Genomic DNA, 20,646 nt, shown 5'->3' with positions numbered 1-20,646 from the left:
TCTCACCATCAATCATCGGAGCATTGCCCCTGCTATATACATGATTCCAGACCGGTGGCCATTTTGTTGACTTATCAATTACTATTATTAGGCCTGGGCCTGCCCGTTTGAAGGAATCGGGGTTGTTTGTATCTACTGACAATGCCTACATCATAGGTATGGAATTGTGCAGCACACATAAGTCTCCCTGAGACAAGGGTGTTGCATCCACTGCTGGTCATGCATTGTACGTCGTATGTTTAATGGAATCCCAGAACACAAATGAATTTAACAAGCCATTTCTTTCCGATCTAAATTTTATTGAGATTCAGTATCATTACCAATAGAAAAATAGATCATCACATACATTGATCAAGTTTGCACTGGTCTGTTCCAAGCTAACAAGAGAGGAGACCTGTACATTTACGCATGCATTATGCCAGGTGCCTGACCACCAAGCTGAAACAAGCCAGAAAACATGCAAAACCTTTCTTTCAATTAACATACTAGTCCTAGGATTAATTGTTGATATTCTTAAAATCATACTGAACACTAGACTTGTATCTACATACCAAAAACTACGCTACATTCAATAGCTACCATAGGCATTCTGGTGGGAATTTGTTCACATGGCCCACGAAGCATTCACAGTTCAGCTAACTAGAATTCAATGGGAATTATTTTGAATTGATAAAGATCTTGAGGAGACTTGCCATAGAGCGAAAATCACCAAAATTATAAGAGATTTGAATCAAAATACCTAGTTAGCTGGACCAATAAAGATGATAAAAAACAAACTAACATGATATTATAAAATTTAGAATTTCTCAGATTCACCCTGTTCTACTTGACCATTTCTAGCCCTAAAATTATCAGCAGTAATTGGGTACTGTCCATTCATTTAAAAATCTGCTACCAACATAGCAAACACTTAGCTTTAAACAAAACAAAACACTTACAAAATACATGTATAGCTAGAATCTTCAACTACAAGATTCATTTCACATTAGTTCATCTGTGACCGTTAGACTTCAATATGGACATCTTGAATAATTTTACATCACAATTCATGTGGGAGATAAAATATCTATTGGATTTCCACGGATTCCATGATTTCAGGCCAGAACATTAAACATAGTTTATTTGGTCAAGTGCGGGATAATCTCATCACATGCTCAAAACATGCTTCAGTAATGTATGTTACATTCACAGTAATGTTAAGTTATCAGCTGCAAAATGATAAAACACTTGAATACGATTTGCAACTCAAAAAAGTAGGAGGAAACCAGTATGTTGGCATATTTTCTTCAAGTGTCAATCATTTTGGTTGTAGTAATGTGAGGTTATGCTGTTGCTGCCTGTTCTGAGATGTTGTTACAGTGAGGTGTACCAAATAACTGCACTTCAGTCAGTCATCAGTTGTATCAGTGTCAATTAATCAGAAGTATACATTCATATGAAATGTACATGCTCTAATACTGCTCTCGGTAAGGCGATGTATTAATATGATTAAACATTGTTAGCTGAAGTTTTTTTAATATTACCCATGACAACGTTATGCCAGCCTTACTATATTATGTTATCTTTAGATACAAGCTTTGCCTAAAATCTCACATAAATACAGATGCCCTTAAATTAAAGTACAGCAAGAATAATAACATCACAAATATAATTTCTTAAATAAAACTATTTTTGACATAACAACTATCACGACGGTAACTAGAAGAAAACAACTACGATTTGTTACTTGACACCGTCTAATGTCTACCATGGTTTTGACAAAGAATACACCGATAAACTATCAGATGATGTCAACAATGCAAATAAAGCTTACAATATGTGTATGGCTATTTACAGCACCTTGATAGGCCTTGGTTTGGTTCTTAGATATAATATTTTCCAATCAAATAGATAAATCCCCTAATAGGTCTACATTCTTGATGTACTTGGACGGATACATTACCAATATTTAGTAAGAAATCACCAATAAACATGATAGATTAATGAATCAGCAGAATGAATTTAAATATAAATGTAGGAATCAAATAGTTTTATACAACTGGATGGAATCTTTTAATGCATACACTGTTAATAAATAAATAAATGTAAATGTACAATTAGATATTGACGCTTTCATTCTCATTCAATACATTTCTTCATATCATAAAAAACGATAAAAGATTCTAAGAAAGAAAAAGTTCTTTGTTGAACAAAAAAAGCTGCTCAAAAAGTATCATATTTGACAAACGGCTCTTATTTTGAACATTTTAGCATAGAGGTAGCAATAATATGTGACAGAATTTAGTTTCGTGAAGCCAGTCAGGAGCTGTCACCATATCCCAGTTCCGATGGTATTTAGCGCCACCTTTCTTTAGCGTTCATAGCTGACGGATCAGTAACGGTTTAGAGCAGACATGGACGAGTAGGGTCTGCAGGGAGAGAGCGAGCGGTGACTGGTTCGGCTGGTAGAGCGTAGTCCTGAAGAAAGCAGAAAAATCGAAATTAGATGCATCTCAAAAGAACTGAAAGGAAAAATTCTGATGAAAAATAACTTTCTTGATACTGATGTGGGAGATAGAGAGGGAATAGATATGGATTCCAAGATGATGCTGAAGCTTAAATCAGTTGATTTATTCTGCCCAGGGCTGTATTTGACTTCTTTGTCCAGGGGGTTGAACTCGAGTTTATGGTCAGCGGAGTCATATTTGATGGAAGTACGGAATATTTGGAAGAAGACGATGAGGAAGAGAGGATTGATGATTTGGGAATGGAAGACTGCGGGCAAGAAACCCAGAAATATTTGAGTGCCTTTCATTTTCACATCGACACATAAATGCTAAATTATAGAGCCGCGAAAAGATAATCACTGTTATGGATTCTTTGAGGCTAAATTAAAACATGTGAACGTAGCATTTTCACAAAACTGCGATTTGGAAAAGTTGGCCAATATTCCTCGGTTATAGCGGTTACTGTTTAACATCGTGTCCATGTAAGAGAAGGAAGCGTATTTTAGAGGAGGAAATGCAGTGGAAGGAATCCTGTGGTGCTGCTACCTATTGGCTTTTATAAAAGCTGACATTACTCAGAATTACGGCATGTGACAACAACGTTATGGTCACATTATTTTGCTCCATTTACAGCTGCCAATCTACATAGTCCACATCCTGTTAATGCTGGCAGGAAAGTAAACCCAGATCATTTCCTTGCAAATACTTGTAGAGTTAGTACCATCTAGATATAGCTACATAAAAATGAAATCACTTCATTTTTACCTCTAGAGCAATTTGTGTATCTATTTTGTAGTGGTGCTTGTAATTCTGAAAGAAATGGGTTAAGTGGTGTAATCAAAAGCTCCTGAAAGAGTACTGTCATGTAATCAACAATGCTTACTCTTACAGTTTTTCATACAAATCCTGATTCAATGCCAACGTTCTATCAGGAATCGATTTTAATTCATCATATAAGAAAAGCATTGTCCAGAACTTCGATGATTCATCATATTACCATCACACAAAGTCCTTACAAAAGAAGGTTACAGAAGTAAATATCGCACCAAATTCTTGGCGTCATCTGTTACGCTTGTCAATCATTTGAGTAAGTAAGACAAGTACAACACGCAAAGAGAAAACCAATTAGCTGAACGAAAGACAGTTATTTCAAACCACCAGAATAAAGACAAACATTGATGTTAGTTCCATGGATCAAAACCACAATATCACTCAAAAAACGTTTTAAAAGTTATGAGATTTCAAGGAAACCAATCTGTCAAAGGTGAGACATTGACACTATGATATAAAAGAATGGTCATAGTATGAAACCAACTCCATACTGCAGAGTGCAGAGCGACATCTATTGCAAGACTGACAAAACAGTGGTACAACTTCCATTGCATTCATTTTCATTGTAGTTCATTGTTCAATATGAAGCTTGTATAGCAATGGTCAATGGCGCGTGATTCATGGGAAGGTATCGATTAGCATTCAACGTGTCAATAGGTGTCACTCTTAGAGTCATGCTTCTGCAGCAAAACCGTATTTTTATTTCATTAAGAGAAGAATAAAAAGCTTATCTGGACGATTGGAATAATATTATTGATATCACAGCAAGAGATCTGGTATTATAGGTAATGGGTCATGCAGTGAGGACAACATGGTATCTAGACAAGGCTAAGAGAATATTGGGCAGCATGCGATTATTTCTGAAGACATGCACAGAAATGAGTCTTCCATTGAGTGACTGCCTTTCTGATCAGATGGGGCCTGTGATGTGACTGGACATGAATCTTTGCTGGGAGTCACTTGCAGGGATAGAGCTACCTCCAGATTGACTTAAACTTGAACAAAGTGTCAACTGCAATGTGATTTCTTTACCGGGTATATTAAATCAGACTGCTGATTTGTCATTGGTCACGCCATTTTGATTTAACCAACTCTATAACAAAACAACATACCAAAGCCTATTGTTCCACACAAAAGAAAGACCTAAGCCTTATTTTGTGGCCATATAGTGCTCACTAATCTCCTCTGAGCAGCCCTGGGCATTGAAGCATGCCCCATCTTGGTGAAGACTTTGTTATTTTGAAGTCTGACAGATAAAGGAGGCCTAAAACTTAACACCTGAAAACTGACACCCTAAAACATCACAACACAGATAGATTTGATTTATAATAAGTCTAAAAGCAGAAATAAACAAAGTCTAAGTTGCAGTGTATATAGAAGCACATACATGATTACTTTCTAAAAGAGGACAATGGAATGAACTCAAATGTGGGACGAAATGGAAAAGATTCAAGAAATGATTTGTTGTGATAATCATGACAGTTATAGAAAGGGAATTAACCTCACCCTCAGTGATCCAAGATTCAGAGACACTAATTGGAAAGACAGAAACATTTTCGATATGATTTGAAATGAAGTGCATTGTGACTGAGGTTTCACACTGCAGTGACAACAGGCCTTCAGTAAAAACACATCTCAGTTTCATGTGCGACTTTGAGAATTATGTACGGTAGTTCTTGTAAGTTCATTTCATTGTCCTCAACCCCTTCGCTCTGTGAACAATGTTTGGTCGGCGAACACACAGGGGTCAAGTTAATACACATTGTTATGGTTGAATCAAGCCAAGGTTCTACATGTACCTTCCCATCATGCAGTAGGAGAATCAGTGGAAACTGGTACCTGCGTCGGATTTGTCTGACTCAGAGAAAAGTGACGACGGAAGCGTGGTGCTCCGCAAGCTTGAGGGTACGGCCGAGCGGGAACTGGGGCGTCCAGAACCCAGGCGAGATGCCATACTATGTGGCGCAGTCAATGATAAGTCTTGCTCAGCTGGTAGGGAAAGTTGATTGAGAAAAGACAGGTTCATGAACCTACGTATGATTGGTGGTTTGAAGAATTTGGTAAAAGGATCTACGATGACTTACAGCAATTTGCAGTGACAGTTGATTTACTATTTCTACACATTCAAATCAACTCTGTATCAAGATAATTACAAATGACCTTGTACACTGAAACAGCAGCCATCGCTGACATAACTGATGGAATAAAAGGATACGATGATATTCTATCAATGGTATTCAATTAACAATCAAAGTGATATAAAGGATGTTTGGAAATAAGAAGGAAAAGAAAAAAATCATCATATACTTTCCTTAGGGAAACTAAGACAAGCTATATGACATCTGCATTGAGGGGAAATAAGAGCCAGAATTGAGGATCCAAATGGGAAGCGGACTGACTGATATGATGACACTCTTCCGGTTGGTAATCAAAGTAAACAAATATAACCGAAGCAATGATCAAATAATCACTATCAACATAATGAATGTAAATAAACCCAACAGATTGCTGACAAGTCTGTTCAACTATTAAACAAGAAACCAGCATTCTGATCAAATCCCATAGGTGGCACTGTCAACATTGAAAATCCATGAAGTCATGTGCAGCCTTAAATGCAAGAAAAATGAAGGGTGTTGACATAGGTTTAATCATAGACCCACACATGACCTCAGGTTGTTCAATGTCATGCAGTTCCAATGCTTTTTGAGCGCCTCCCAGTGGATGCAAACTGCGGGATCCTCATTCGTCAACTTACGCATCAACTCCTCCTCTTCCTCATCTTCATCGTCAGCAAAAACTGACAGAAACACGTCATGTTTAAACAGATTATCGATTCAAAATACTATAAAGTGGGACATCTGTGTGAGTTATGACAGAGGCCATCAGAACCTCCCCAAGATATGGGACATGATCCTGGAGTCACAATGTCACAATGACAAGCTTCCAGTAGGCAGCAGGAGCTTTGGCAGGTTTCTCCTTCTCAAAGAACTTATTTGGGAAAACAGTTTGAATGGATTGTCAACACTGATGTGATTCTGTATCTTTTGGTATTAGATGTTGTGTGAAGAAGAATTAAGAAGTGCATTCAAAAATGACTCCAAAAGACACACCAGTGCATCAACATTCACTTCCTGATGAGTTTCACCGTACTCCAAGTCACTTGTCACAGAATATTCTAATTACCTGATGGGCTTGCGGCACGTCTTGGGCTTGGCGATCGGCTACGGGGACGAGGGCTCAAGGCACGAGAGGGCGTGAGAGAACGTGCTGGACTCCTACTGCGTCTGGGCGAAGTCTGTTAGAGATATACACACACTGGTTTATTGACAGCAGCATTAAGGAGGCAGGTTACTGGCTACAGGACTACAAGAACTGAGGGATGTTAGCTCTCAAAGCTCTCAGGGATGTTACCTGGGATGGAAATGCTGAGGAAGTCAGGGTAGCCTTTATTGGAGACAGGTCCCGTCAGAAAACAACTCCCTCAGCTCAGTACATCATGATCCCGGTCCTAAGCGAACCAATTCATGCCAAACAGTAGTGAAAAAATTAAAATGTGTCTTAATCGTAAACCCATCCCTCAAACCGCTCCAATCTACAGACCAAACAGCCCCTTTCCTCAACCTTCCCTTTCCTCATGACATGCTGGTCTACTGCCTACCTTTCACCCTATGGGTGGGTTCAGTACAGCTGTAAGTCATATCAAAAACGGTGATTACATAATTATAATCTATTGATTGTGCAAGTATGATTACGCTTTAGAAAGTTAGGGGGTGAAATGCTACATGACACATTACATCATTGTGTGCAGCTGTCAATGATCCATTTGGCGTGAGCTATATGCTTAGTTATACAACAGTTCCTGTACGATTGAAACATAAAGCTTCTACAGCTACTCCCATTAAGTCATTATCATTTTCAGTGACAACTTATAAAGGGTTCATGCAGGGCTTAATCGGACTCATTTAGACAGTATAACTGAGGTCTTATTTCCATTCTCAATCAAGGATGATTTTGGTTTGGGACAAATGGGTGAACAAGGATGGTTTGTCTTGGGTCAACATGCTTCAAATCAATACTCCGACTCACCAAATTGTTTAAAAGGCCACGCTATTTGGAAGAAGAAAACAGAGCACTATAACAACAGATACTGGTGAGAGGAAGGTTTCTCATTTTGGTATTATCAGAAGACCCCCTTTTGGTAAAAGATTGAATGAAACATGAATTAGATTGCAATGAAGACCTACCAAAGATGCCCCTCGCCTTGTGACAGCTTCACCTTTAGTAATGACGTGTGTACCCTGGAGCAGGCACGGCCAGACGTGGTGGTTCACGAGCGGAGCGGTGAACTCGGAATCATAGGCACGGCGATATCTGCAAGTGCAACAAGGGATACGAATATTTAAACACTGTACGGTGAATCATATTCGTCAAGAATTTTCAAGAGCCCATCATGACACCAACCAAAACTAATGTGTTCTGAATTTGAACTCTTTTTCGCAGCGCCACGCCTCCATACTCACTTGTGATCATCATAAAGCTCAGCACCATAGGCAACAGACAGATCAAGGGGATGAGCCAGGGCGGACATGCCCCAGGCGAGCTTGCATGCCTCTCGCATGAATGGCTTGACGACGGTGTATGAGACGCCAGCGGGAAGGCTGATGTGGATGTTACGATTCAGGGCGCGAACAACATCCTGCAATGGAAGAGTCCATGGTAACTGATATGGTGACATGTGCAATCCCTCTCAAAACCCAAACTTGTCTTGAAAGTTTCATTAGTGATCCTGACTGACCCGAGTGTCAAGGCAGGAATTGTCCCAGGAAGTGCTAGTTCACCACAGCTTGCCTTTGGGCCCAGGCCCAGACATGCCAATCAGTGCTTGAAGAACTCAAACTTACAGTGACTAAACCAGGCAGGTCATAGAGGTCCGTGTTCTTGTTGATGTAGTCTTGGACGGCTTCTTCCAGAGTCTCGGGTCCCTTGTGCGTGATAGCCAGGTTGGAGCGGACTTTGATCTTGAACTGTCTGAATGATATCTTAGCTGCATGGAAGGCTTCCTGTAATGTGAGATTAGAATACAATGAGGAAGCTTACACAATATCTCCACTGTGGTTATTCGCAACACAGATCTAACCATGTCCATTACACTCTCCAAGGCTGACATGTTAATGTGTGGTTCTCAATGGTCCAACATCAGGCAATTAGCCACCCTCTCAAAAGATGTCACCACAACAGCGAGTTGCTTTTAGTTGTGAAAGGAATTCATATATTTTGTATTCAGACTTTGGCGGCACCTCGAATGATATATTACCTGTATAGCAGAAAAGACAATGCGTTGATTGTTCTCGTGGTCATCACTGAATCCAGATAGGGTTGCCATTGCTTCGATACGGTCGATTGTGTACATGTCGTTGAACCTAGCAATCAGACTTTGTTGGCGTACTCTCTGGGTGATGTCATCTGCGGCCAGGGGGGTGGTGGTGCGGTGCAGGTAGCGGTAGCTTGCCAACGAGTCTTCAACGTCACTGGAAACAAATTGTGAGCATTGACATTTCATATCTGGTGGAAAAAGTTATGCATGTGCTACTAATTAATTCCGAAGCAAAATGTTGCATGTCTTATAATTAAAGACTACTGGTACAATATTCTGGTAATTAATTCAAATTCACAATGGAATGTAGAAAATGAGTAAACCATATCCAATCATAGCCTGTGTACATCTCATTGTGCATGTCTTGTAGGCCCGATTGTTGCTTTTTTACTGAATAATATAGCCTATTCTGAATATGACTGAACTGTCTTCAAATATGACAAGATTATCAAAAATATATAAGCGGATATGTACATGTATATAATTAAATAGAAAAAGAGTGTTAAGGAAGGATTGAAAGCATGATAGAGGAACAAGAAAAAAATAAAGAATCACAAATTCACATGAAACAAAGTGGGGGTGTATATGAACAAACATGCATGAATACTTTAAAACAAAACAAATGGACAGGAGGAAAATGTTAAAACAATAAAACAGCAATAAAAGGTCTACTTGCAAATATCAAGACCTCTGGCCGATTTTTAAGCCACCGAGACAGCCCTGGTGACAAGTTAGTGACATTATGCCACTGACCACACCAGTTTAAACCTAATCTCTCTCAACAACCGGACACGTCCATCTCATCCTGGACTGGGCCTGATCCAGACTGTGAAGTGAAAAACACATTTAGGCGTGATAATTACAGCACTGATTGTGTGAAAAGGCAAATTCGAGTGCAAGCAGGTTAAAGCAACCATCTTCATTCTTGATGACATTAGCGGTGCTGTGTCCAAACAACACTCCTTCACACGTGCCAAGTGCGCCTTCTTACCGAGCCAGCGCAGTAGGCCTTTTATTCTCAGCGAGAGATAAACGATGTCTAAGTCTACTAATTTCCATATCTAACGAAGGTATGCTGCTGACTTTTGCTCTAAGTGATATGACTTCGTCTTGAGCTACTCTGTATCTAGATGAACATGCAAGCATTAGTCATGCAACTACAAAACAATTAAAGCGCTTCAAAAATCAGGATAAGAGGCGATACGTATGACAGGCCAGACATCCACAGTATTACTAAATGCTCCTCTTGTAAAATCTGTTCATCCTGCATCCTGGGACCCTACAAGATATTGATGCTGATATCTGACTTGAGTTCAAGTCTGGACATAGGCCCGAGACTTCAGCGTGATACTAGGCTTGTTTCAACTTTGACAATCCAAAAGCAGGACAATCTGTCAACCCCCTGAAAATTCAGATGAATTGAACTTCAATAGAATTGTCTATGGATGTCTGGTCTCCAATTAGTAAACAAAATAACCTATGGATAACATCACTAGTTAAATGATATGCCTAGAAAAGGACAACAAATCTGAATAAAAGGGTTAATCACACAATGGACGGGATGGGTTAGTATCCATGCAGTTAGGGTCTGAAAAAATAAATGATCAAGTTAGTAAATAACTAAAATATGTTAGCAAAAACAAACATCATTTCATCTTCGAAATGTGGAGTTATTTGTTTCAGTTTGTCTTCGGATGGTGTTTGATTGACAGCTTCCAAGACACCCCTCTTGGCCAAGATATCTTTCAAGGTGGAACCTCTCACCCCTTAAACACTCTCATTAGTCCAACTTCACACCTAAAACAAACCTTTAGCCAGAAAAGGTCTGCAGAAGGTCTACCGAATAACTCATCTCTTCGTTTTTCAAGATGATTTATCCAAAACGAAAAATCTTTAAAGTTGGTTAACAATGTGATTAATGCCTACCACCGACACACTATGCCAATTGTGTACACAACCAAGGCATTCTACCGCTTACCTATCAGAGACAATAATACGAGGTGTCTCTGGCTTACTCCTGATAAGAGCGCTACGTCGACCGTTCAGAATCGCGACCTCGTTCTTGAGGAAACGGACCTGGCGCTCGTATTCGTCGAGCAGGCCTAGTTTGCCGCGCAACTCCTTGTTGTCTTCATGAGCCACTTCAAGCCTGTTTACAAGTGAATTATTGGGATGAATATTATAGAATTAATACATGGGTTTTTGAAACATATCCAATGTTCTGCAGGGGACACAGCAGGATGATCAATAGACAGAATGCGCTCAAATTGAAGATCAAAATGAAGATTGTTCAATGGAACCGCTCCCTATTTCAAATTCCTTCTCAAATTCCATTATCCTACCACCATGTTGGTCTATCCTGCTGAGTTTGTGCAAGAAGCCTGATTGATTATACTTTGCAATTGTCACTCAAAATGTGCTGAAACGAACTCGGAAAGCTTTATCTATTAGTTTGTAACTGTTATCTGAAAAGAATGAAGTGTTGAGCAAGGGGGAAATGGTAGACTGGTCCATAGACTCCTTTGGCCACAGCCCAGAAAACTGGTTGAGAAACACCCTTCATTATAAAAACATAACCACAATTTGCATTCAAAATGTTGATTTTTGGGTGTTTTGAGTTGGGTCTGATGCAAAGGAGCGAGGAACCAGTCTTGAGTAAAAGACGGAGCAGAGAGATGAAGGGTGAGGGTAGGACTACTAAGTCTACGCAGGTGCTTTTTTCTTACCCGCTCAGGATTGGGGTCGAGACCCGCTTACGCCCCATCAGGATGGCAATATCATCCTTAAGGTATCTGATCTGTCTCTCATACTCATCAACAAGGGACACACGGATCTTCAAAGTCTGAATTTCACTTTCTGCATCTTCGAGTCTGCAAATCGCAATGTTTCAAGGTCTATGGTACTCTCGTCACACAGAAGTTTGAAGGTCATAATGAAACTTTTAGAAACTACAAGAAATCTTATTTCTTGACTTATTTAGGAGACAATAAGTCCATGGGATTTAAAAATGTTCTCATAATCATAACAATTGCACAGTGAATTGCAAACAGTGATTTTTATACAGTCCATGGCCCGCCCACATAGAAGTTACATAACATTCATGATACAAGTGAAGTCTTGAGGGATTAACCAACAACAATAGCACATGAATTCTTACCACTTTTAACAGCCAAAAATATGTTAAACTGAGAGAAAACACGCAGGTTAGTTCAATATCACGAGATATTTTATGCCAATGACAAATTCATGTTCACTTTTTCCCCGACAACTTTCAATAACTTCTTAGCAGAAGACAAACAGATTACTTGTCACTTCCAACTCGAGTTCTACAAACTTATGCACAGATGATATTTGAAAAATGTCTTAATTTCTTTACTGATTCACTTTGACGGTGCCCATCAATGGGACCAGCACTGATATTCAAGTAGACCATTTGAGTGTAAGACCCATGCCACCACTTACTTTGATCTCAGTTCCCGGATTTCTGAGTCCGTAAACATCTTTTCTGAGGTGGAGGCTCGTTGGGTTCGATCCGACTCATTCTTTGAATCAGCAAGACTGAAACGAGAGATGATTGGAATCCAAATCAACGCTCGAAAGAAACTAACCATGCAACAGCATGTTTACCTTGATTGGGATTAAAAGCGAAATTGATTTTTAGCTCCATTCATGGTTATAGATAGTCATGCCAGGGTACCAGACTTACTTCACAGGCACAAAAGTTGTCTCAACAATTTTTACATGTATGTTTCGTTCTGTGACCATTTTTGCTTCGCAAACTGAAATCCCCGATTCAAACCTGAGGGTTTGTTATTGGATCATATAACTTACTCAGCCTTGAGTGTATCTGCTTCATCCTGGGTGATCCTGAGGTCAGCTTCTAGTTGTGTGATGGACCGCTCATACTTGTCTTGAAGGTCATTGATCTCGCGATCCTTGGCCACGTTTTCTGCGAGCAGTTCTGCGGGAATGATCCCACCTGTGGCAAGGAAACCCTGACCCAACCAGGGCAGCAGGCGGTACTTCAGGACACTAGCACCACTGTATAGACCACCTACAAGGAGAAACAGAGATATTCTGTTAAGAGTTTGATTGGGATTAAGGCACAGAATGGGAAAGGGGGAATGTCGGCCAGAATGGTGAGGTAGTGGGTTTTTATTTCTCTTTAAGAGAGGATTATCTTTTTAAGAGAAACGATGTCAATTGATTTCAAATCGCCAGCCATGCAGAAATGTCCTTGAATGATTGATCACCTGATCAGGAATACCAATCAATATAGCTAGCATTCTATCAATAGGACATTTGATATAAACTGCCTGTAGCACTAGAGCTAATCCTGTAATGGAGGAGTATTTCACAAGTGTTTGAACATGATAACTAATTCAGGAATCCACAGGCCAAAGTTCTTATTCTTTGGTTAGAATAAGCGTAGAACGAAAGAAGACATGCTGAGTGTAAAGTAATTTCAGCCCCTAGTCAGCAAATTTTCAGAGGTGGACAGTGTTTGCACCAATGTCATGAAATGACCCTCTCCCCTAAAATATGGAACCAGTGTATGCCCGAGCAGATAGGACTGGTCAGGAGGTCCCATGCAAGTAAAAAGACATGTTAGAATAGCTCATTTGGGTAACTACCATATGTTGATTTCCTCTCTACCCTGTCAATGCCTAACTTCTTCAAAAATATAGATCATTTGGCCTCGTTTAACTTGACCACTCCAAAGTTAGAGGTGCAAAATCTTTCAGTGTTATAATTCTGATATAATCTACGATTTGTCATTGAGGATTAGGCCATACACTGTAATCTATGTGGTAATGGGGAAACTGATTACCTGGTTTTGGGGAGAAATCTTACACGTCGGCCAAGCCACACAAATTCTTGGGTTAATAGCCTTTTTAGAGAAGATCACTCCCCCCCCAAATTTTAACTTAACTTTTTTTCCAAAAAGTATGAAAAAATTCAAAATATCTTAATTTTTTGGGAAAATTACTATGAAAGTGTTCGAATACGCATTTAGAATGGTGAGTTCTCAATGAAAAACTGACGATGACTAAGCTTTCCATGAAATTTACACTAGAGTTTGGGACTGCCTCAACAGTATACTAGACAACTGCCAGTACTGGTCAGACATACCATCAGATGCTGCTTGTGACAAGATTTTGAAAAGCTGTCCTTGAACTTTGGCAACAAGTTCGACGAGTTCACAACCGCGGGCGACATTCTGGTCTGTCGTGTTGATCTGAAAGTACATGAAGGAGAAATAATGAAGCCAAGGTTTGAAAGGGGGGTGTTGGGGATCATATTTCAACACAGAAGCACCATGACACCCTGAAAAGGAAAGAAGTGTCTTTGCCCAAGGTCAAACATAGATTAAAGATTCCCTGGTCAAGACAGGGTGCCCAACATACCAGATAAAACTTGGCCCAAATTTGCCTACCAAATCTTGTCTCTCGAAGCCTAGGCCTGGGATCTACATGATATCATAGCATCAATATGTGCATACCATTTACAAAGCACTCACAAAACTTGTGTATTCAAGACGAAGAGCCTCGGGTATAACTTAAGGAAATTAAACGCCATTGAAGGAATAAAATTGTTGTTCACAAACCCAAACTTTCCGAGTTCAACCTCAGTTCTTAGGCCAAAAAGGCATATTATAACTAAAGGCCTACACTCAAGTCGGGTAAGCCATTCATTTCACATGCACCCCTCAACAGCTGCTGAAGACAGGGTTTTTGGGAGTATTAGCCAAATCCAGTATACCGATAAAGACAGTGTCCCCCCCCCCCCCCCGACAAAAATGTTTAAGAATTGATAACATTTTCCAATCCTGTTCCAGGAATACTTTCAATCAACGACTGAGAACATGACAGAAGTGATTTACAGCAATGTATAAACTATAATATGATCACCACATTTCAAAAACTAGAAGATAGCTTGACATTTGTCCCATATCTAAACAAATTTATAGTTCCGACTATTTGTCTAATTTTGGAAAGAATCATAGAGAAATCTCAAATCACACATTTCAATGAAAGACTCCCATGTCATCTGATCTATTCAATATTTACAATGTAAACTAGAGTAAACTCAACTTATGACCACAAATAAGACTTATGCCCATAAAAGCCCAGTAAATGCAGGCCTAGGCCCAGAGAAGAACAGTTAGAATGTCATGATTTATGTCAAAGCAAATAACATATATCTAGAGCTGCAGTGTACCAATGGATTGTGGGTGGTTGTGGGGAAAGGGGAGCAAGCAGTTTCTGATGATGTCATTAATCTGCTTGCCGTTTGACTAGACTAATACCACTGTTATGTTTTGAAAATAACCAGTTAGCCAACCACAGGCTTACTGAATAAACCAAGGCCTAATGTGTGTCTTACTACACATACCTCGGCAAAGACGTCACCTCATACTTCTTGTTTGAACAATATTTCTTAGTGTACCCACAAGATTAAACTTGGCCCTACCTGGCTCTATGCCAGGTCTATTCTACCACCTACCGATCCTAATGTCCACAGCAAACAACTTAAGTATTATAACTGACAGTCTTTGAAGTTTTTGACTTATCCAAACTGGAAAACATGCGCTCATGCTTAACGAAATGGGCGACAGACCTCAAACATTAGTCAAAATGGGACCTTAGTTCGTGTAGTGTATATTCTAGAATACACCATACAATACCAAGTACCCCCTGAGGTGCCTGTAATTTGAGCTATTGGGCTTGAAATGTTTGACTTTTAAAATGGATAGCCTAATAAAGTCAATCATCTAATCTTATCTTGTTCTGGAAGGCTTCAATCAGTCAAATTAGCTGTCAATTGATTGGCCAAAAAATGGCAACTTTACAAACAACATGATCAACAAATTTCCCCAAAAACACAGGATTGTGGAACCTTCTGCACATATGACATAATTATACTATCTGTGTAGAGGCTTAATGTTTCTGATCCGTTCTATTTGAATGAAGTGATTGTGCAAGGCAACCCTCAGAGGCCTACCAGGTTGAATGAATGAGAGAATATTCAAAATGTCATAGTATATTTGTACTGTAAAGAAATACTGAAACCACATGGAAGACTGGAGGTCACCTTTCGTCCTTTTATCACTATCAGAGAAGTAAAATTGAAAATCTCTAGGCCCATTGAATGCCAGCTCATACCCGAGTCAGTGCATAGGCCTTCTATCCGAGTTACCTGACTAAACTAAAGGGCATCCCTTCCACAAAGCTTACAAACCCCTGGTCCTTTGATAGACTAGGCCTTGGCATTCTCCTAAGGCATTTCCCATGGCCATGCAGAGACATTCTTGGACCTCCACCTCTCCCCCCTCCCAACCGCATGGCAGAAGGATATTTTTATGTTTCACTTTCAAAGCGTGTTTGGTCTCAGATATCTATACATTCTAAAAATTTAGGTATGTAGCCACACCTAGGCCGGTGTCACACCAATTTACTTTTCCCAACCTACTACTTCTATCAGAGACTATGCTGGAGTACACATTTTGGCATATTTCCAATGAGGGATTAAGGACTACAATGTAATGTATAAATCCAGGCCAGTTTTGATTTTATTGAGCTGGAAAACTGCTTGACCGAATGCATTTGGGTGACGTTGCGGTATCAAAAAACGGCATAGCACCCACTGTGAGCTTGGCACAATACATGAATCTAATCATCATCATTTGTACAGCTTTTCTTTAAACAAACCAGTCTGGTAACTAACCAAGCTGGACCTTAGCAACCAGTGACAGGTCAGAGCATGGTGCCCGTTTTCGACAGCCCAGCTGTGGTGCCTGTATTTTCACTGACAAAAGGCTGCAAATACGATAAAATTACGAAGGTATATGGAAGAGATAATGATGACAATGATGCTCAACTTACGTAATAATCTGAACTCCATTTATCTAGTTTATCTTGAAGAGTAGAAAAGGCTCCAATGTGAACAAGCCGCCGGAGGTCTGCCATTTTGACACTAGATTGTCAATGATAAATTACGCATGCGCAGTGCCGGGAGTGAGTGCCAGGATCAGGGCTGGTCTAAAAATAGAAACGTCACTCACACGGAAATGATTCAAGATGGCGGTCCCAGGCGTAGGTTTTCCGAAAATAAGCCATAAAAGCTCTTCAAATTCCTCTACCTTTGATCGGATCGTTGTAAAGATTCGTGCATATGAAACCTGATGTTGTCTAGATTACTTGAAGTCAAGTTTTTGGGGCATTTGCTGTTTGCACTTTGCACCAAAATTGCATTAAAGACCTGGTTGTGACATTGACAAGTGTCACAAGTGACAAGATTCAATTCTCATGTCATGCATGTAGGCCTACATCATGTCTCAAGATATGTCACTCATCATTAGCAATGCCGCGCCGCCAATTGATCCAGTGGCATGCTCAGATCATGCCATCATGGTGAAGATGATGACACTGACATATAGCAGTAATGAGTAGGCCACTCCTGCATGTGTGCATGCTAGATAGAATCATGCACTTGATTGGGAACAATGTTTACATATTGGCCAGGTGAATAATATTTTCGTTCGATCTATTGGGTATTGCAGCCAATCTTTCACCCGAACTATGAGACAGACTCGTGCATGATGATGAAAGCTCCTTACAAGAAGAAGACTGAAGAGCAGAATGGTACCTATCATGCTGGCTATGCCTACACTGCAACTGGTGGTGAACAGAGACACAAGACAGGCATCACCAGAGAGAAAAGATGGATACTGCTGGCTATCATCATATTCATGATATTCATGGCTGTTTCTAACCTCATGGTAGGTAAACAGGCTCACAAAGTGCCCCTATATTGGCTATAAAAGAATTGGCTGATAAGAATTTTATGGGAACTCCCCGAATTCATTATGTTTCTCTGACCTCATGATATATGTTTAGTCTTTGGTCCTCTTGCAGTTGTCTGCAGCCATCATCTATGTCCTGAGATTTGATTTTGAAGGCATGCCAGCAATTGAGATGGTCTCACCAAGTATTTTGACCAGATTTGTTCAGGATGTCGAGTTGGTGGGTGTTGCCCCATACTCTGGTGTCATAGATGGTCTGCCAGATGAGTATTTGCTTCTTACTGGAACTGAGTCGGAGGTAAGTTAGATCTCTTGGACTTGGTATGAAGAGTATGAAACTGAATTTGGACTCCCCAGATAAAGTTATTGCTTTCAAGCTGCAAACATCGAGAGTCGGAGGTTGATAATCAGATTGATGAATTTTGGAGTGATGCTATGTGGGAGTTTGCAGCAAACAGTCCCCAAATTCCCAACATACCCAAGTGATCCCAGGTGATTAAGTGGGGAGTCCCTGATGATGTTATTTGTAGTCCTGTGTGAAATAATAAGTTGGATATACCTTCAGTTTATCATCCACCACCACATTCTGTGGGGAGTCCCATTCAGTGACCTGTATTCTCAAACCTGGTCTGATGATTGAATCAACATGTTGCAGGTTAAACTGGAAGTTGAAGACATCTGTACCCACACCCCACCAAGTGCAACTGGAAAGGATACAATATCTGGTGTGTATTGACTTTGTCTTTTCCAATTATCCTGCCTCAACAAGTTAAAAATCCCCAGCTTCCACCACACAGAGGGGCATTGGGAATGTGTGTAGAGCAGGAGGTCAATATAATCAAGAAGAAAAGACCTTCTGAGATTGGTACCAGTACCAGAACTATAAATCATGTAGCACAAGGCAGGCCCAAACATCCACTTCCGTCATCAAAGTGATCGTAGCTGTTTTGTTACCTGATTTCAGTGTCTGCGCAGGCTGATGCAATCAGGATGGTAGCAGATGAAGGATTCCATGTGATAAGTCCTGAAGGTCAACCTGTCTTCACTACTGATCACCAGATACTGGACATGCCTTGGGTACAGAATGTGAGCCATCTCGAGTTAACAGAGTTAATTACGTCAAAGGTATGTACCAAACAATACAATCGAAAATACTCTTGAAAATACAGTTTAGAGATGGTTTGTTGAAGGCCTTCATTTCCTGCTTCAGATCTATGTGCTTGGGTTATTCTCATTCCAAATCTTTGTAATAGAGCTGGCCAGTATGGGAGTATGCTCAGAAGATGCTCGAAATAGTTTTATTGTTTTTCCACTTTTGTAGATTTATAGTCCTAAAAGCAGTAGTTTACACCTGGAGTCTGAAGGTGAGGCAACCATACAAGGTATGCTGGGATTGACTGTTCATGGTAATCAAGTGGTGATCGTGGCCAAGGAGGGAGTCGATTTCCGCTCACGGGTGAGTAAAATAAAAACATCAGGAATCTAGCAAGGCTCTGGTAATAGACATCGAGTGGCTTCGAGTGAAGTGGTGTACTGGTGTAGGTTTTCACTTGCAGTAAGGCACGGGAGAGTCTGCATGCTCTGGAGATGCCTTGTGTGGGTAGCTCAAGACAAGACCGGCTGTGCTCTTACTTATTTCACAATTTACAGTAGCTTTTGTTGACATTTTAGGGGACGGGAGTGAAGCTATCAGCACCTCAAGGAGTCTACTTCGAAAAAGTGAAACATTTCCGTCGAAGCAGTGGAAAGAAAGCACGACGTCAGAATCCTACATTTGGCGGCAACAGTCTGTGTGTCTGTGGGAACAATGGTCGGGTTTTCATGGTACCGGACAAAGGGCGAGGACTGGGGTGTGCCAATGCAAATGAGCATATTAACCCTTGTGAATAAACTGACAGTATTTCCTAAAAATGGCCAACTTGCCTTGTGAATAGAACTTTTAAGTGCATTTACTGTTGTTGGACTTTTACCTTGTGCATGCAAATGAATGGCGTCGTACTTGGAGGAGCCAGTATCATGCATCATGCACTTGTCATGTTCCACTGGACTGCAAATACCTTTGCGAAATTGCTGTGACATAATCATTTTCTTGACGTATATGGTGCTCTCAGTATCAGGTATACGAGAACAATCCCTTAATAGTTGTGACATAAGATGGTGGCACCCAACAGCACCATCAGGTCATTACATGAGGGAGTGCGTATATCCTACCTGTTATGTTGTTTTTTTATTATAATGTTTTGACATTTTTGTTGTTTTTTAGTTAATTAGTATTAGATAGATAAGCTTCATTGTGTAATCTTGTCAAGTTTGGACAAAGTGTTCTTTTGTCTGTATTTTCCTTTCACACATGTATCGCTATCAGCATGTTATTAAATGAAAGTTGAACTGACGTTAGGTCTCCGTATCTTGTTTCTTTAAGCTTATGATTTGATATGTGGAGACAGTGACAATGGTTCAGCCGTAATGAGAGGGGAGGTAACTAACCTACTGTCAGCCCCCCCCCCCCCCCAAGTTGAATTGTGCGCACATTGGAGATCTAGAAGAGGGAGGGAATTACCACTTTTTGATATACAGTGGAACCTTCCTTAGCGGACACCTCTCTATTAAGGACAACCTCTCTATTAAGGACACTAGTTTTGGTCCAAAAATGGTGGTTTCCATTCAATTTGACCTCTCTAATCAGGACAGCAACATGTATGGGATCAATGCCGAGGGATTGATATAAATAAATTGATATAGATATAAATGGTATTACAAAAACAGTGAATCAGGGGGTACAGCTTGGAGAAATCATTTTGTCCGTGTGCTGCGCCTGGAAAAAAGCAGGTTGAAAAACCCCACACGGATAAGATATTATTTCCTAGCTAATCCCATTGTTTAGCCCGATAATCCCGCTAATTAGCATTCAGGGGCCTATGGTTTCACTGAGACAAGTCATACTGTAATACAGATCAAAATAATTTTTTTTCTTTTTTCTTTCGCTGACCCATTATAAAGAATTATAATGCATAATATACTGCAATTTCTTTTAAATATATTGAAAGACAAAGAAATGCCAGCCCACCAAACTTAGAGGGCCGCTGTCCACACTTTCGTCCACAGTTTACACCTACCCCCTAATTTGGTTCGTTTCGGTCCGTTCCTGC

At 40.2% G+C, this 20,646-nt stretch overlaps 2 protein-coding genes across 14 annotated transcripts; one reads left to right on the top strand and one right to left on the bottom strand.

Annotated features, from left to right (window-relative positions):
* Positions 1–282: 282 nt before the first annotated feature.
* On the bottom strand, positions 283–16,661 carry LOC135493171 (mitochondria-eating protein-like). Of its 13 annotated transcripts, none has more exons than XM_064780194.1 (15): positions 16,578–16,661; positions 13,825–13,930; positions 12,523–12,745; positions 12,154–12,249; positions 11,418–11,561; positions 10,670–10,840; positions 8,632–8,845; positions 8,219–8,377; positions 7,838–8,013; positions 7,562–7,688; positions 6,501–6,612; positions 6,073–6,114; positions 5,157–5,306; positions 3,252–3,296; positions 283–2,457 (listed from the first exon to the last, which is right to left on the bottom strand). In XM_064780194.1, the coding sequence occupies exons 1-15, from the start codon at positions 16,659–16,661 to the stop codon at positions 2,372–2,374; spliced, it is 1,935 nt and encodes a 644-aa protein (XP_064636264.1). In that variant the 3' UTR covers positions 283–2,371. The 13 variants fall into 13 exon arrangements, 12 of the variants coding, with proteins under 12 accessions (XP_064636264.1, XP_064636268.1, XP_064636265.1 ...); XR_010448205.1 differs by having other exon boundaries at positions 2,383–2,457; positions 5,117–5,306; XM_064780198.1 differs by lacking the exon at positions 5,157–5,306.
* Positions 16,662–16,757: 96 nt separating this feature from the next.
* LOC135493631 (uncharacterized) lies at positions 16,758–19,889 on the top strand. The gene is made up of 7 exons (XM_064781115.1): positions 16,758–16,787; positions 17,255–17,473; positions 17,610–17,795; positions 18,153–18,222; positions 18,462–18,622; positions 18,819–18,953; positions 19,169–19,889. Exons 1-7 carry the CDS (start codon positions 16,773–16,775, stop codon positions 19,385–19,387), a joined length of 1,005 nt encoding a protein of 334 aa, XP_064637185.1. The 5' UTR covers positions 16,758–16,772; the 3' UTR covers positions 19,388–19,889.
* Positions 19,890–20,646: the final 757 nt, after the last annotated feature.

Source organism: Lineus longissimus, chromosome 9 (assembly GCF_910592395.1).
Source record: "Lineus longissimus chromosome 9, tnLinLong1.2, whole genome shotgun sequence".
Taxonomy (NCBI): Eukaryota; Metazoa; Nemertea; class Pilidiophora; order Heteronemertea; family Lineidae; genus Lineus; species Lineus longissimus.
The sequence above is the reverse complement of the archived record's forward strand: the minus strand, read 5'-3'. Positions and strand labels throughout refer to the sequence as shown.

Excerpts from the sequence above, each read along its gene's own strand:
- LOC135493631 (XM_064781115.1), top strand. Across the intron at positions 18,223-18,461 it reads TGGAAAGGATACAATATCTG|TGTCTGCGCAGGCTGATGCA; the intron begins GTGTGTATTGAC and ends ACCTGATTTCAG. Across the intron at positions 18,623-18,818 it reads CAGAGTTAATTACGTCAAAG|ATTTATAGTCCTAAAAGCAG; the intron begins GTATGTACCAAA and ends CCACTTTTGTAG.
- LOC135493171 (XM_064780194.1), bottom strand. The coding sequence starts at position 16,661 with ATGGCAGACCTCCGGCGGCTTGTTCACATTGGAGCCTTTTCTACTCTT. Across the intron at positions 10,841-11,417 it reads TCGACCCCAATCCTGAGCGG|GCTTGAAGTGGCTCATGAAG; the intron begins GTAAGAAAAAAG and ends ACTTGTAAACAG. Across the intron at positions 8,014-8,218 it reads ACCTGCCTGGTTTAGTCACT|GATGTTGTTCGCGCCCTGAA; the intron begins GTAAGTTTGAGT and ends CTTCCATTGCAG.